Consider the following 16,798-nt stretch of genomic DNA (forward strand, 5'->3'; position numbering starts at 1 on the left):
TTTCTGGCTCAAAGTACTATCGTTATCTGTTTTTAATTAAAAATACTTGAAATAGCCACACCAAAAATATTCTTACAATACATATACACCTACCTCCTATTACTCGCCCTGCCTTTCTGTAGCCCTCCAGTTTCTAAAATTTTTGTCTGGAGGATGTTGCTCTCATTTGGAGAATTTACAAGGTCAAATTTCACAATTTTAGAGCTGTTTCTTTGCTTTGTGTAAAGGTGCTACAGCCCCCTGCTGGCCCTAGAGCAAAGCTGGGAGCTCAAAATAATTCCATATACTGCCACAGGCAAAAATCAAGAAAAACAACTGGCACAAAGAGATCTCATTTAGGTAAAAAAGTAACAAATATAAAAGTCTCATCACTGAAAAATTTTTTATTAGATATTGCATTAAAGTAGCATTATAGTAGAAGAGCACATCTTTCTCAAATTCCACTACAGGCATACCTCAGAGAGATCGTGGATTTGGTTCTAGACCATAATGAAGTATTGCAACAAAGAAAGTTGTTGGTGGAGGGTCTTGCCTTCAATTTGGAAATAAATGCAAAATCTGTAAAGCTCAGTAAACTGAAGCACAATAAAGCAAAGTATGCTTGTATTTTGGAAATCAAATGCATATTCTCCCTACTGCCCTCATTCTTAAGAAACAGTTCGCTACTATTTGCAGACAAAGTGCACTTGACTGAGAATTTGCCTATATAGGCATAATTGTCTTATTAAAAATCTCTATGTCTATGAATGGAAATATCAAGATGTCATTCTGTCACACTATGATATAAACTAATAAAAAGGAACATGCATAAGTATGGTCCTTTACCTGAATAATGTATTTGCTTTAAATCATCTAATTTCTAATAGTGTGAACACAGCAATAACAATGTATAGTTTTAGTATTCACTAACTCTAAAATATGACATTCTAATATTGTATCATAATACCACATTATCGTGAAACAGTAATCCAACAGCCGAGGGATACTGCTGTTCATCTTTGAGATTAAAAGTTAGATATTAGATATTTGCCACATTTTATTTCCAGCAATCTTATTTTTATAATGATTAAGAATGTATCAATGAAGTTGTTACAAAATCATGCACCTCAAGTAGATACAGTTTCACTTGCTATATACAGGTCACGAAAAACAGCAAAGTTGGAAAAGGCCCTGATAAGAGTAACTGAACATCAATAAGGAGACAGGACTCTCATTAGAATGATTTAAACACTTTCAAAAGATTGTTTTTGGAAAAAATAAAGGTATTGAGGGAATACTATTAAAATGATAGAAAAGTGATATGTATGCTGACTCACAGAAACCTAGAGTAGTCAGGACAAATTAAATAAGCATAATGTAACTATAAAGATGAAGTCCTTTTATGAGCCACAAAGAAATTCAGCTTTGTTACCAGAGTATTTTAATAGTTTATATAAAGTACTAAGTCTACAGGACTTACCATTACCTCAAGATAAAGCACAATCCCTAAACTTGAATATCTTCAACAAGCACTGACTTATTGGTTATAAAAAGAACAGGGTTTTCAGAATCTTAATCTTCCAAGGGTGCATTCTTTCCCAAAATATCCCCTGATGCCGTATCAAAGACTTTTTGGGCAGGATAGATCACTATATTCTTATGACAGTTAATTATGGGTTTGGGCTTTGAAAACTCTTCCCAGCAAACTTTATTTTTACTAAATCATTACCTTCAGAATATTGTATCTGTTGAAGATTCCACCTGCATGACCTCCATCTCTGTGCTCTCGGACTGTACTTTGCATCTGATGAAAAAAATATTTCAAATATTTAGTTTTTACGTCTTTTCTGATTTGGGGAACTTGGTTCTTGACTTACATGATTCTATTTTTGAAACCACAAAATGGGTTTTTAGTATTTTTGTTGTTCCTGGCTGGTGTAGCTCAGTGGATTGAGTGCGGGCTATGAACCAAAGGGTCGCTGGTTTGATTCCCAGTCAGGGCACATGCCTGGGTTGTGGGCCTGGTCCCCAGTGGGGGCCACATGAGAGGTAACCACACTTTGATGTTTCTCTCCCTCTCTTTCTCCCTCCTATCCCTTCTCTCTAAAATTCAATAAATAAAACCTTTTAAAAAATTCACCAATTAAAAAATATTTTTGTGCCCTGGCTGGTGTAGCTCAGTGGATTCAGCACAGGCCTGCGAACCAGAGGATCGAGGTTCGATTCCCAGTCAGGGCACATTCCTGGGTTGCAGACTGGTTCCCTGCAGGCCAGTTCCCAGCAGGGGATGCATGAAAGGCAACCATACATTGATGTTTCTCTCCTCTCCTTCCCCTCTAAAGATAAATAAATAAAATCTTAAAAAATATATATATTTTTGTTGTTTAAGGAATGTGTTCTGTAAGTTCACAAGTACTATTTTCTAGTGAGAGCTGTTCACTAGTACCATCCTTCTGAAAACAGTATTTGTAGGTGAAAACTACATAATTCAAATTGGAGGAGGAAAAAACAACTGGATTCACAGGTGAGCTAAATATATAAAGCTAACCATGTGATATACCAAAAAGATGTTTCCATTCATTTTGCCCTAATAAAGCACAATTTGTTATTTCATCGAGTTGGACTTTCTTGGGTTTTAGAACTAAATGTCATTCAATTTTGTATCTCTGTGCTCAGCTCACAAATACATAAGGTACATGTTCTTAAAAGTATAAGGCACTATTAAAAGGTGTCAGTGGATCCCTGACGGATGTGGCTCAGTTCATTAGGAGTCATCCACAAATCGGAGGCCGGCTGGTTCTGGGACTGCGGGTTCAGTCCCTGATCAGGTGCATACAAGAGGCAATGGATCAGCGTTTCTCTCCCTGCCCCATTATAAAATCTTTAAAAAAAAATAATAAAAATATTCAGTGGATCCATGATTTTTATAGAAAGAATGCTAGAAGAAAAATTTTCCAGTAAGTGTCACCCACTATTCTGTTTGGGTCTTGTCTGAGACTCTGGACTTTGAAACTGCCTTCACGAAGGGAGGTGACATTCACATTTTCTTTCAAATGACAGGAACCTCTGTGTTAATATTAACTGGTGTGCTGAACCAAGTTACTGAAGGTAAGGTTTACTGAGCTGAAATGCTGATTTTGACAGTTTTCCAGGTAGAAGAATTAGGGACAATTAAAATACCCTACTATGTTTTCACGTAGATCTGGAAACCTCCAGGACATTTAACTGTGGAACCAACATTTATTTAAGGTGTGTGAACATACCTCTTCCTCCACAGACTGAAACTCTTTATCACCAGGAGACAGGTCTATGAGAACCGTCCCACTCCCGGAAGTGTTCAGAGTTAAGTACGGGTTCAGACCTATCAAAGAAAATTTGAAGGTAGAATATTCATGTGCCCCAAAAAGAAAGAATTAACATCAACCAAAAATAATCTGATTTATCTGATGTTTGCTACTAATTTTTAAAAACTTTTAGATTTCACCAGTTTTTCCCACCAATGTCCTTTTTCTGTTCCAAGGTCCAAACCAGAACTGCATTAATACTACTAGTTTTTGACCTGTAAAAGTCATAAGAATTTTGTGGGAATGGTTCAGAAAATCTCTCTATTCTTTATTCCCTTTTCTTAATGAGTTTATCTTCTCCTTTACTAAATGTGAAGCCCCTTCAGCATTTAGTTCCTTTATCTTTTCTAAGTATGAGGAAGAATTACAATGGAAACTTGCATGACCTCAACTAATTTTAAATCATCCTCGAATGAGAAGTCCATAAAGTTTACTAACTACTGAATACTTACTCTAATCCACAATAGAGTCTTTAATTCAATGCAATCCATTTGTCATACTTCCTGAACATCAACGGTCCAGCCATATTTTTCTAATTTTACTCTCACAAAGCTTTTTAAGTGGAATTTTAAACAGAATCTCCCATTTCTTCGGTATATTCGTAACAAAGCTCCTTTAATCTCTACAAGAAATCCAAAGCTTTGCCATTTTCCCAGGTAGGAATCAAATCTTTTACTGCTGGGTCAGTGCATGGTGCTTTGCCTCTGGAGATTATTTTAATTCTGAGTTTTGGTCTGAATAACTGGGTTACCACCAACATGCCAAACTCTGATAAAGACTAATAGGTATGGCTGAACTACAATGTTTATAGAAAGCAGGAAGACTACATAGAGGTGACTATTTTACAGAATAAAGACTTAACAGAATAAAGACTGTGACAAATGCTTGACTAAGGCATCTTTGGACTACCCTGAAGAAAGACACTTATCAGTGCTGAAATAGCAGGACAAGTAACCTATTGCCTTGATGCACTAAATAATAGCTAAGGCTTTAAAGTCAGGCAAGAGGTGGCACGGAGGTACGTACACCTACCAACTGAAGGCAGTATCTTGTTTCCATCACTGCTTCCTGAGCCTTTCAGCACAGACTTACTGCGTGCCACATACCATCACGTGTTTACTGTACCGACACTGCCTGCTTTCCTTTCCACCCACTTCTTTCCTCAATGGCCCCTGTTCCAAGTACTCCACCACACTTGCTACCCTACCAGATGGTCCTACTGTAGAAGAGTCACAGTGGCAGTCCACGACTGAGGGCTCTAGTTCCTCTTCATTTCTGATGCAATTTACATTGTATACTAACATTCCATGGAGCCATGGGTTTTCCCTCCTCTTTATCTTACAAAAATTTTGTCACCTCTAGTATAAATATCCAAGCCTATCTCACATTTTAAACATTTTACCTTAGACCCTGCCAGACAAGTAGAGTGTATTTACTTTAATTGATTCTATTCCAGAATCCCAGTTGAAAACATTTTTTAGTTTGAATTGCCTAATTTTTAGAGGTACTCTTTCCCCTTTCTCAAGGGATACACCCTGTCCTGGTAGGTATACATTTTTTTGCTGAGAATTTTCATTTTTGCTAGGGGAGGTTTATTTTCAACCCTAGTTGTACAGCCAGGACTTTTAATTATAGGGTGCTTCTGACTCCAGGGTAAATCACTTTTTCAATTTAACAATGAAGTTAAAAATGTTATTTTTGGCCCTGGCTGGTGTGGCTCAATGGATTGAGTGCTGGCCTTAGAATCAAAGAGTTGCTAGTTTGGTGCCCAGTCAGAGCACATGCCTGGGTTTCAGGCCAGGTCCCCAGTGGGGGCCATGTGAGAGGTAACCACACACTGATGTTTCTCTCCCTCTCTTTCTCCTTCCTGTCCCCTCTCCCAATAAGTAAATAAATAAATAAGTTACTTTTGACTTAAATTAATTCATCATTTTTACTTAGGACCTGGTTCATAGGACATGTTAACATCTATTGAACAAATGCAATTTGTATTTTCTTAAGTATTATCAGGAGAAATAAAATGGCCCAGAAATTTTATTTAGGGTCATATAGTAAATAGCAGCAGCCCAGGATGCTTAACAGTAGCAGAGTGAAGACTTGATTCCAGGTTTCCCAAAGCTTATTGTATCAAATGGACTTCTACAGATTTTTTAATTATTAGTTTTTAAATTGAGGACTGCCTTTATGGAAACTGTTAAACTGACAGCAGTAATGATTAAAGTGAAGTACCTTGTTGTCCAGAGATAAGTCTCTCAACTCCTTTAATTAATTTGTGTCTATGTCCGTAAGCATTGATTCCGATCTCCTTCAGCTCCTTGTGCCCCATCTCAACTAATACATCCAACGTGATCTTACAAAAGAAGATGAAACTGTTCAGAAGACTTTCATTTGGTGGACATTCATATATTGGTGATCTCGCAATGTATTAGATTCATACATTTACTTCAAATTGCCTTTCGAACAGTTTAGGAAGGAAAGTAAATCAGTTGTTAAACTGAAACTGAAAATAAAAAGCTACAGCTAATTAGCTAACTAGCTAATTTAATTAAAGTTCTGGCAGGAACTACCAAAAACATTGTTATCATTTAGCGTAAGGACCTGAGAAGAACGAAACTGGAAAAAAAAAAGCACTGTCAAATTAATCACACTCAGGTACACTTTTCTATCTTTTCCATCATCCCTCTACATCCAACCCTTTCATATAATGGTTCTCCCAAGTTCCACACTATGCTAACTGGTATGTATGCACCACTGATCAAACTCATCCTTTTATCTCAAATGTATTACTCCCACTTTGTAAAACTAAACATTTTAAAAAGTCCTCTTCTATTTACGCCTGTTCCATGAAGCTCTCTCTGAACAGAACAGAAAGAATAAACTGAACAGAAATTCCAAGATCAAGCCAAGTCAGAAGAGTAACCAATTTCTAGACTCTTAAAAAAAACCCCTCCCTCACCCCCAAACAAGTTGAACATTTCAAACATGTCCCGTGAGGGTCCTTAAAACACCAAACCAAGCCAAACAATGATCATCAACTCACCTGTTCTCTCTCAAATATATCCATGAGGTGCTCAAGCCCAAGATTCCTTACGAATTGAGTTATGCTAAAATCTACCCCTGGAACTGGAAAATAAGAAATCCAGAACAACAAAAAAATTCACCATCAGAACAGTAGATATTAATGTTATAAAAAAGCTTTGTAATATTACTATATACATAAAGAAATTAAAAATGAAGCAAAATATTAATAGCTACTTTGGATATAATACTAAACAAAATGTCAAAAGCTGCAAAGAGAATGCTCTAAGATTCATAATTAGAAGAAACAGTTTACCAACAGGACACTCTCAGGTTAAAAAAAATCTTTCCATTAAACAATCTTATTTTAACTATCTTTAAAATAAGTTTTCATAGAGCTGAAACCATTATATGTTGATTTTATCTCCACTAAAAATTTTTTTCCCTATATTTGAGGATGTAACCTACTTCACAAAAAAATTTATGAAAGTAAGTTTTATAATGTCACATACTGTGAGATTAATTTTGACAGGTAAAAGGTAAAGAGAACAGCTTTTAGAGAATGCAGGTTATGTGTGTGTATTTTTATCTTTGACCTTCAAAATCGGTCTTCAAAGTTTTGGTATTTTAACACAGGATAAAAACTATTCTGTAACAATACATTGGAAGAGGTAAATAAAGGCATAATTACTCAACCAAAAGGGCTTCTCCACCTTTAAAAAAGCATATTTATATCTAAAGAGTGGGTTAGCAGAATCAAGGCTCAACCTGGAAGGAGAAAGTGTCATTAGAAAATATAATAATGTAAGAAAAAGAATAAAAGGCTAAAACTTTGATGACAGTATGTTAATCTGATACTAAGTTAATGTTAAAAAAATGACTTTTTAGCATTCTAAATGTCAAATATGTGCTACAATATGAGTAAGAAAGTTATTTTTATAGAATCTCACCCTCTTTTTTCTCCAAACTGGAAGCACCCTCTGTTCCACTTGAACTAACCACTGAAGACAGTTCGGAAAAACTCCCAGACAAGTTATCAAGACTGCTGGCTGCAGAAAGACTTGATGGGCTGGACGGACCAGAAGACAGAGCATCTGCAGTGGCTGCTGGGCCTCTCAGGCCATTGAGCACTTGAGGTTTATAACAAGAAGGCAGAGCAGAAGGGGGCATGGCTGCTGTCAGGAGAGCACTGACATCATCTGCCTAGTGTACATGTGAAGAGAGACAAATCTGTAATAAGCAAGTTTTTAAATTCTACTATCCCCAGTGGAATGCACTTTAAAATACGACAAAACCCCAGCAGATCTGCACTAGACTTGCTTTTAAAAATGATTATTTTAAAAAGTGAAGCAAATAAATTATATTCAGCTATATTGTTATTAAATATAAAATATAACTCAACATCTATTCCAAGACACAGAATCAAAACTATTAAATGTGGCAAAGCATGAAAAACCCCACAAATTTGATACTACAATAAAAAATATCAATGGTTTCACTTTAATTTATTGTATTTTTTCCATTGCCATTTATCCCCCTTGTACCTTTTGCCACCTCCGCCCAGCCCATCCCCTTGGCAATTACCACACTGTTGTTCTGTCTGTGAGTTTTCTCTTTCTTCCTTTTGGCTTGCCCCTCTCCCCAACCATGCACCACCACCCTGCCCACTCCAGCTGTCAGCCTGCTATTTGTAGTCTATCTTGCTCCTGCTGGTTAGTTCAGTTTGTTTTGAAAATATCAACTTAAAGAGGTAAGAGCTTTTAACATTCACGATTACTCTGAAAGAAGTAATTCAACCTACACAGAACTTTAACAAACATAATAACTGTTTGTTTCTTGGAAAATATTTAATAATATATTTATTCCTCAAAACTGAACATTTTGAGAGGAGGTAATAAAGATAAGAATTTAATGAAATATGCTAGAATTGAAAAAAAATCCCCAAATTTACTGGTACATTAATTTGTTTGGTTTGTGACATATAGTGTTCTTTCCCAATGCTCAATTAGTTAACATTCAGCAAGAAGTAAATCAGTATTTGTTTCCATGGTTAGTCACTTGTACTGACTATTCTGATTTTCATCTTGTTCCCCCGAGTCTAAGAACTTTCGTGGGACTCATAGTTTGTATACAACATTTTAAAATAACATGAGCACCATTTATTGGGTGCTTTTTATGTACCTGGTACATGCCAAGGACTTTAAGTACACTATTACTATGTTTAATTCTCATATTAACCAGATACATTTTATCCCCATTTATAGATGAGGTAACTGAGGTTCAGAGGTTAGGCAACTTGCAAGACTGTATAACAGCTAGAATTATAAGGCACTCTGACTCTAAAGCCCATACATGTTCTCTAGAGCACTTTGTTTCATTGCCAATTATATCTGGTGGAATAATGAATCCGCGGACTGAATAAGGAAAGTTCACTTTGAAGGTGGTTGGAATGGGAAAGACATTTCCCTGTAAAAATGTTGCAAATGTGGTTGGCCTGTAACCCTGAGAAAAATCTATTTAACCCACAGTGCAGCTGAACTAAATTAGCTTCTCAATGTAACTTGTAACAATGGACACTCTCAGGAGAAAGCAATCCGAAGAAGACACGTCCCTTCCTACCTCAAGAATTTCTTCTCCCTTTCCCTCCATTGCTCTGATCAATTTCCTAGTGGTGGAGGCAAGACAGGCACCTGCGTTACAGTGGCCAGAACAGAGGTAGAGGCTAGAACAGTTCTAGTGGGGTAAGAAAAAGGAACTTTGGCATGAGGCGGTGTGGAAGGGAATCTAGCAGAAGCAGGCTTTGTGGCTGCACCTTGAGGATGATGTCCCCAGCTGGGGACATTCACCAAGGCCCGTGTCCGGTACTATCTTGCACCACATGCACTGTAACAGCATTTGATGGAGGCCTGTGCTGTTTTGTTTCCCAAGTAATGTAAGCAGCTATACTGTATACATCTTTTCCCCAAACCATTTAAAACACAGTAACTGATAATCCTGTTTAATTACTGTATTTTAAAACAAAAGAGTCCTACATTTAAATTGGGCTAAAAACCAGATTTTACACACTCATCATGAAAACATTTTATATATACCAAGGGTATTTCTGAAAGTGAGAAAAGTGCTGAGATTTTTCAAACAGCCCATCACTTACTGAAACTAAATCTAAAGGTGTTTGTCCTTCCTGATTTTTAAGAGTAGGATCAGCTCCATGGGCCAACAATAAAGCACAAAGCTGTGTTCGTCCCTTTTGGGCTGCTTCATGCAAAGGTGTGAAAGCCCATTTGTCCGTGGCATTGACACATGCATTATACTTTATTAGTAAAGCTGCTACATCTACATGCTGTAAAAGAAAATAATCCTGTTACAGTCTGAAATTTTATCATACTTTAGTTCCTAAAAAGAAAGTAGCCATATACTTATTTTTCCTTCTTTTCATACTTAGTCTGGAAACGAAAAACTGTTTCTCCTCAACATCATAATTTATGGGTAGTTAATTTAAAATTGCAGTAGACATTTAAATTACTTAAGAAACTATCTAGAAAACAGGAAGAATTCTATAAAGGAAGGAACTAAACCAATATGAATTTAACAATTTCTCATTTATTTGGCTGTTATAACTGCTGAATATCAATTTATAAATCAGCAGCTTTCCTCAATTACTCAAATTATACTATTGAAGATAATCAATACTGGCTGTGACATTTAGGGAAGTAAAAAGTCAGGAACAATGCATCTGAACCTACAAATTCCTATGAATCCCAACAAGTTTCCTGGGCACCAACAAACAAACATTAACAGCTCAATGAAAATAAGTGGTAGATGGCAAGGCAATAAATGCCAAAGGTGCTGCACATCACACAGCAGGCTTACAACAGATTCAGAACTAAAATGTGGAAGTTATTTAACCTCTTTAGCCCTCGTATTTACTTCTCTATAAAATGAGAAAGTCAAACTAAATTCCTGAACTGCAATTTAAAGTTAACATGAGATTTTTAAAGTTAACATGAAGAACTCACCCCATAAGATGCTGCATTATGTAAAGGAATAAGTCCTCCTTTGTCTTGGGCATTCACATCAGCTCCATGTTGTAACAAATATTCTGCAACTTCTAAATTATTATAACCAGCTGATTTAGAAAAGGAGTAAAATTACTTTTAATTGTTAATATAAAAATTAGTTACATATATTTATAATAATCTGTTATTCCCCATTGGAGCCAATTAAAACTTTATTTTATGGGAAAAAATCTGCCCTCTGGCCTCAAGCTGGAAGCTCTCAGTTATGACACCCATTTGTTTTAGAGAATCTGACTGATTTGCCGGTATCTTCTAAAACCTTCTTATCAAAGTTCCTGCCTTCCTGGTTGTTACAAACAACTTCCAGAAAAGGGCTACAAGTAAAAGGCATTTGAACATATAAAAGCTAAGTTAGGACAGAGCAGAAGACGGCTACCTAGTATGGGTCTCAGGACCCCAATTCCCCAGAAGGCCACAAGGTCGTGCTTTTTGCTAGAGAACATAGGAGTACACGTACGTACAAGTCTGACAGCAGGACCTAGTATCGCGATCAAGTGAAACTCACTATTTTGTAAATGTCATAACCTCTCAACTGTCATCTTGGGAACTGTCACCTATTTTAGTACGTACTCTTTTTTTTTAAATTAATTTTATTTAGTTATTTTTCAAGTACAGTTTTTTTGTCTATTTCTCCCATCCCAGCCTCCCCCGATATTTTAGTACATACTCTTATGGTGAAGTATATTTCAACACATATTCATAGACTGAAAGCAAATCTGCCACTTAACTTTGCCAAAATAAAACCAGATATGACTTGAACCTTTAAAATAGTTCAAAATATTATATTCACATTTACTTTTTTATTGTAGTTTTTATCCTTTTGCTGAAGGATCTCAAGCAAAAATTTCATTAAGATCAAGTAAAGAAAAAACAAAACTGCCATAAGCTAAGCATTACATTGAATCCGAAAGTGCTTCCAGGTCTCATGGTATAATACTGCTCAGGAGGGCAGAAATATCTTGTGTATACAACATATTTATCACTTACAAAGATGACAGACTTAAACATTAATGTTAAGTGCTGTAGATAAGCTTCCATAAAAATATAAGAAGCTAATATAAATAAAAATGCACAGCACAATTCAAATCAGAGGTCAGTTCACATCTAGTCTGCATGAACTAGAAACTCCTGATTGATAGTGGAAATAGAGAAGCTTTTTCTCAGCATATTAGCATTTGTGGTTTATCACTTCCAAAATTCTCTAGGAGACACATAAATGGAGGAATTCTTTTCCTTGGATAGTAGGGTCCCAACTTACATGGGGTGAGAATTTAAAAACAAAAATTCCATATAACCGAAATCATCCCTTGAACACTAGAAACACAGTTACTCATATGGAGACTGAAATGACTTGGGAGTAGATTTCCATCTCCCATGTTACTGAGAGGTAGAAATACCTGCACTATTATTTTCTCTTTTTAAACCATGTGTGTATAGATAAAGCCGTGTAAGTCAAACGCGCCTATGACACAAGTCTACTACCTATGCTGTGGCTCAGTGATTTTAGTGGCCCACACTCTTATCATCTTCAATGCAGGTGAAAATGCTGTACTGAAGCCACAATGTTGTATATGTGCGCTAAAAACAAAGGGGCAGAGTGCCAACTTTTACTGAAGATTTAGAACAAATATTACGTACTCAAGTGTGCTCCAAAATTCCTACATTGAAGCTCTAACCACCAGTACCTTAGCATGTGACTGTATTTGTAGGCAGGGCCTCTAAATAGGTAATTAAATTAAAATGAGGCCATTTGGAGTAGGTCCTAATCCAATCTGACTGGTTTCTTCTAAGAAAAGAACTAGGACCTATAGAGACATAAAGGGATGTTTGCCCAACAACGAAAAGGCCACATGAGGACACAGTGAGAAGGCAGTCATCTGCTAGCCAATAAGAAGGGTCTCAGGAGAAGCCAATCCTTAACATCTTGATCTCTGGAACTGTGGGAAAAGAAATTTCTGTTGTTTAAGCCACCAGTCTGTGGTATTTTGTAACTTTGGCAAGAGATTTATGTAACTTGCGAAAGTCTGTTAGGATTTTTTTTCTGTTTGTGCTTAACAGCTATCATTAGAAGAAAGCTTTAGCTTCCTATGAGGAAGGCTAGCTCAAGAAAGCATATTTTTCAAGTTTCTGTACCCTAAACTCATGTATTAAAGATGATTCAAATGACATGGTGACCTGAAATAAAAGTTCCAAAGCACATGGTGACCGGTAGAGCCTCTTTCAATGATTCTTACTGAATGTAGCACACTAATACTAAAGTGAACATGAAGTTCACTTTATGGGCAAGTGTATCTGTACAGATACACTAGAGAGTGTAACAGTGGTATTAGAAGATATCCAATTTGAATTCTTTGTTTACTTGTAGAAAATACTTCACTCAGGAAAAATGAATCTTAGAAGTCACCAGCCTAAATATGTCAAACTTCATTCCCTTACCTGCCAAATGTAAAGGTGTTGAGTGTCGGCCTTGGGTATCACGGCAATTTACATTATCAGGAGAAGACAACTTCTTTACTCTGGCTAAACAACCCTTCTTGGCAGCATCTAACAAGGCTGAATCTCCCCTAAGTAAATCTTGGATATCAGTATCTCCATCTTTAACAAGATCTAAAGGAGTATTGCCGTCCCTGTTTTTCTTTGTAGGATCTGCACCATGCTGGACATGTGAAAAAGAAAAAAAGAGGAATTGACTTCAGTCTGTACTTGGTCAATGAGAAAATAGGCAGTGTAATTATATTTTTAAAAAACCTATTTTCTAATGAGACTCTAACCTTAAAGGTTAACATGATTGTTACTAATATTTAAGTTAATATACAAAAAACTACACTTAAATATTTCATTAAAAATGAATTTTCATGTATGCCATTTTTAGTTTTCAAAAACACTGAAATAAAGTATAAATTCAACTATTTTCTTGTTTTTACTGTAAAATATCTACACTAGTACCTATATTCAACCAGTACTATCAACTTCATTAGTGTTCAATAAATCTGGCTTATACATTACACAATCCACTATTTTGAAGTTAAAGTACTACATAAGAAAATTAACATTACCAGAGAACAATTAGGTGGTGATAACTGACTTTATACAATAATAAATCTATGTGTGATAAACATACTCATAGATTAAACTACTATTCCTGACATTTATTCTGAAATCTAGATAAGTACTAGTTTAAGTTTACATTAAAATCAGAGCTCTCAAACATATTTTATGTAATATACTCTGTGAATAGTTAAGTACTTAAATATACCTGGAGTAGTAGTTTGCAAATTTCATATTTTCCTTTTGCTGCGGCTTCATGTAAAGGTGTAAATTTCCATAAATCGGCTACATTAACTACTGCTCCATGCTTAACAAGAAGCTCTGCAACTTCATAATGTCCATAAGAACACGCATTGTGCAAAGGTACAAGGCCTCTGGGAAAAAAGTAAGTAATGCAACACAAAGATATGTTTTAATTTAAATAATTACATGTAGCTGATAAATTTCTTAAACTCTACAAGGGATTATACTGATTATACTTTACAGAACATAAATATTTATTGAAAGCCTAAGTGGAATTATTTTGGGGGTACGGACAAAGTAAAATTACAGAGAATATAACAAACATATACATACAATATCTACAATTAGAAAACATATATTTTTAGAGAAAAATGATTTTAAGATAAACTGGAAGAATTTAAATATCCTGAAAGCAAATTAAAAAGAATTTTAAATCAATTATACGCTAACACGGCAATCTCCTTGGCCACTGTAAAATATAAGGAATTATGCAAGTAAGTTAGAGTATAAATGCTAACCATCATAAAATCTTAACTAAAATGAAGAAGTTAAATTTAATCTAATGTTAGAGAACAGATGTCCCTGAAAATAAAGAGCTGACAACTATCATAAAAATATTTTCAGAGTTTCCTAAAAAGGTCTGATAATGGAAAGAGAGGTCCGGCAATCGTTGGTACTTGCCCCTTGTCTTTGGCATGCACATCAGCTCCGTGCTGCAGCAGATACTCCACCACTGACACCCTGTTATAGCCGGCTGCAAAGTGGAGTGGTGTAGACTGACGCCCTTCGATGTCTCTGCAGTTCACACTCTGAATGGTACACAATTTCTATAGGATGGAACCCAGAATACACATGATGCTATACATTCTGGTTTCTTTTTTCATTCATTTCATAGAAATTTCGAATGTCTGAGTTATTTTTTGTCTCATCAATTCAGCACCCTTGGAAACTATTTGCTATTTATTTATTTTTAAAAATTTGTTTTGTCCTGCCCTGGCTGGTGTAGCTCAGTGGATTGAACATCAGACTGTGAACCAAAGGGTTGCTGGTTCGATTCCCAGCCAGGGTATATGCGTGGGGTGTGGTCTAGGTCCCCAGGAGGGGGTGCTTGAGAGGCAACCATATACTAATAATATTTATCTCCCTTTTTCCTTCTCTTCCCTCTAAAAATAAATAAATAAAATTGAAAAAAATTTCATTTTGTCCTCACCCAAGGACATTACTCCATTGCTTTTAGAGAGAGGAGGGGAGAGAGGGAAACCTCGATGAGAGAGAGCACTGACTGGTTGCCTCCTGTACACACCCAGACCAGGAATCAAACCCACAACATTTTGGTTACAGGATGACAGTCCAACCAACTGTGCCACACTGGCCAGGGTGCTATTATTCTTATTTCATCTTGTTACTTATTGGGAATTCCTCTGGTCCTCTAATCTATACCTGTATCATCTTCTTTTGCTAAAACTAGTCGGTGAATTTTATCATTACTACTACTACTATTTACATAGAGGTGTTCTAAGTGTGAATTATTAGCAACTGTAACTTGCACTTTTGGCAAATATATGTGGAAGTACACTGCATCATAGAAGCATCAGCATCACCTGGGGCTTGTTAAAAACTCAGAATCTCAGACCCCTCTACTGAGTCAGAACTAGCATTTTAACAAGATCCCAGGTGATCTGTAAGCATATTAAAGTTTGAGAAGTACTGCTCTAGACCAGTGATTCTCAAAATTTTATGTGCATTCAGTCCTACCTCCAGCTTTTCTAACTTACTGTCTCTGGGCTGGGGCTTGAGAATGTGCATTTCTAACAAGTTCCTAGGTGGTGCTGATGCTCATAGTTATGGGACTACATTTACAGAATTATATTGCACTATATGGAATGAATTAACTAATAGAATGCTATTGTTTATGTACCATCCTTGGGAGAAGAAAAAAGTCAATCAAATAGTTATTTGTGTTCTTTGGTTTAGACGATAATGCCTAACTAAGAAAGGCTATAAAAGTATGGTAACACTCAAAATACTAGAGTATTTTGCGTGAGCATTTGGGGAATAAAAGCAACATCAGTAATAAAAATCATGGAGCTCAAAAAAAGTCAAATGAATATCAATATAAGTAAAAACCCTTACTCTCTTTACTATCCTACTAAAAGTGGAATAACCTAGTGCCAATAAACCAAAGGATCAACTTTCAGGGGTTTAACCTGAAGGGGTGTATAATCACAGGACTGATAAAGCTCTTCTATGCTATCTAAACAAGAGATTGTCAGATATATAAATTCGAGGTCTCATTTGAGAGATGGCATTTCACGGTCTGATGTCAGGCTCTAAGAATAAATATTTTTTCATACATATGCCAGGTGCTAGGTTTGGTTATCACTAGCCACACTACTCCCTACTTGTCAGTTTAGTTTTGTCCAGACTGAGAAGGTTTTCTAAGAGGAAGCATCTAGTCTATGGATCACCACAAAACACAACTGAGCACATAAGTATGCACTGGGTACTATGTGGATGTTATTGTCCCAGTGATTCGCCCGTCTACAGCTAGATAAGGAATAGAAGAAAAGAGGATGAAGACAAAGTTCTATCAAGTGATGTTAAAAGGAGAGGTGAGAGAAGACAGCCTGATGAATAGCCTGAGAGAATAAGGGAGAGAGGAAGGTCTTTCTCAATCCAACTGCATTATTTTACTCTCTAAATCCAATTCCTGCCCCCAAGTTCACCTTTTTATCTGTTTCTTCCTCTAGACTCTTTCTAGCTTTACAAAAACAGTCTTGTCTTTACTATTTCATGTACTGAATATAAGTTTATATTCTTTAACATATGTAAGTAGATGAGCATTTTTCTTATCATCTACCCCCAATCAAAAATCAGCTAGTTGCCCTTTAAGTAAGTTACCTTTAAGTTTAACTTAAGTTACCTGAAGTTAAAGTTTCTTTTAACTTAATTTTTGATCACTTCTGCAGGAAATATTTCAGCTCACGACCTTTAACTCAAGTGATTTGCTTTTCCATAAACCAGTGGTCAGTAATAGAAACAAAATCCTCCTTTCAATATCCTCTTAGCTGCTTACTTAAGTAAGAATGT

General features: G+C 36.0%; 1 protein-coding gene across 3 annotated transcripts in view; it reads right to left on the reverse strand.

Moving 5' to 3' along the window:
- Positions 1–16,798, reverse strand: part of TNKS2 (tankyrase 2) — a 53,834-nt gene that overhangs the window by 9,173 nt on the left and 27,863 nt on the right. For 2 of the 3 annotated variants that reach the window (XM_037156714.2, XM_037156715.2), the window contains exons 14-23: positions 14,390–14,535; positions 13,674–13,839; positions 12,854–13,073; positions 10,358–10,467; positions 9,493–9,681; positions 7,292–7,544; positions 6,364–6,446; positions 5,553–5,673; positions 3,243–3,340; positions 1,709–1,783 (exon numbers count right to left, since the gene is read on the reverse strand). In XM_037156714.2, coding sequence (XP_037012609.2) covers positions 1,709–1,783; positions 3,243–3,340; positions 5,553–5,673; positions 6,364–6,446; positions 7,292–7,544; positions 9,493–9,681; positions 10,358–10,467; positions 12,854–13,073; positions 13,674–13,839; positions 14,390–14,535 — 1,461 coding nt within the window. The remainder of the gene's footprint in view (positions 1–1,708; positions 1,784–3,242; positions 3,341–5,552; positions 5,674–6,363; positions 6,447–7,291; positions 7,545–9,492; positions 9,682–10,357; positions 10,468–12,853; positions 13,074–13,673; positions 13,840–14,389; positions 14,536–16,798) is intronic. The other variant, XM_053663821.1, reaches the window with a different exon arrangement.

This window comes from Artibeus jamaicensis, unplaced genomic scaffold (genome assembly GCF_021234435.1).
Source record: "Artibeus jamaicensis isolate MK-2021 breed Jamaican fruit bat unplaced genomic scaffold, CSHL_Jam_final contig_332, whole genome shotgun sequence".
Taxonomy (NCBI): domain Eukaryota; kingdom Metazoa; phylum Chordata; class Mammalia; order Chiroptera; family Phyllostomidae; genus Artibeus; species Artibeus jamaicensis.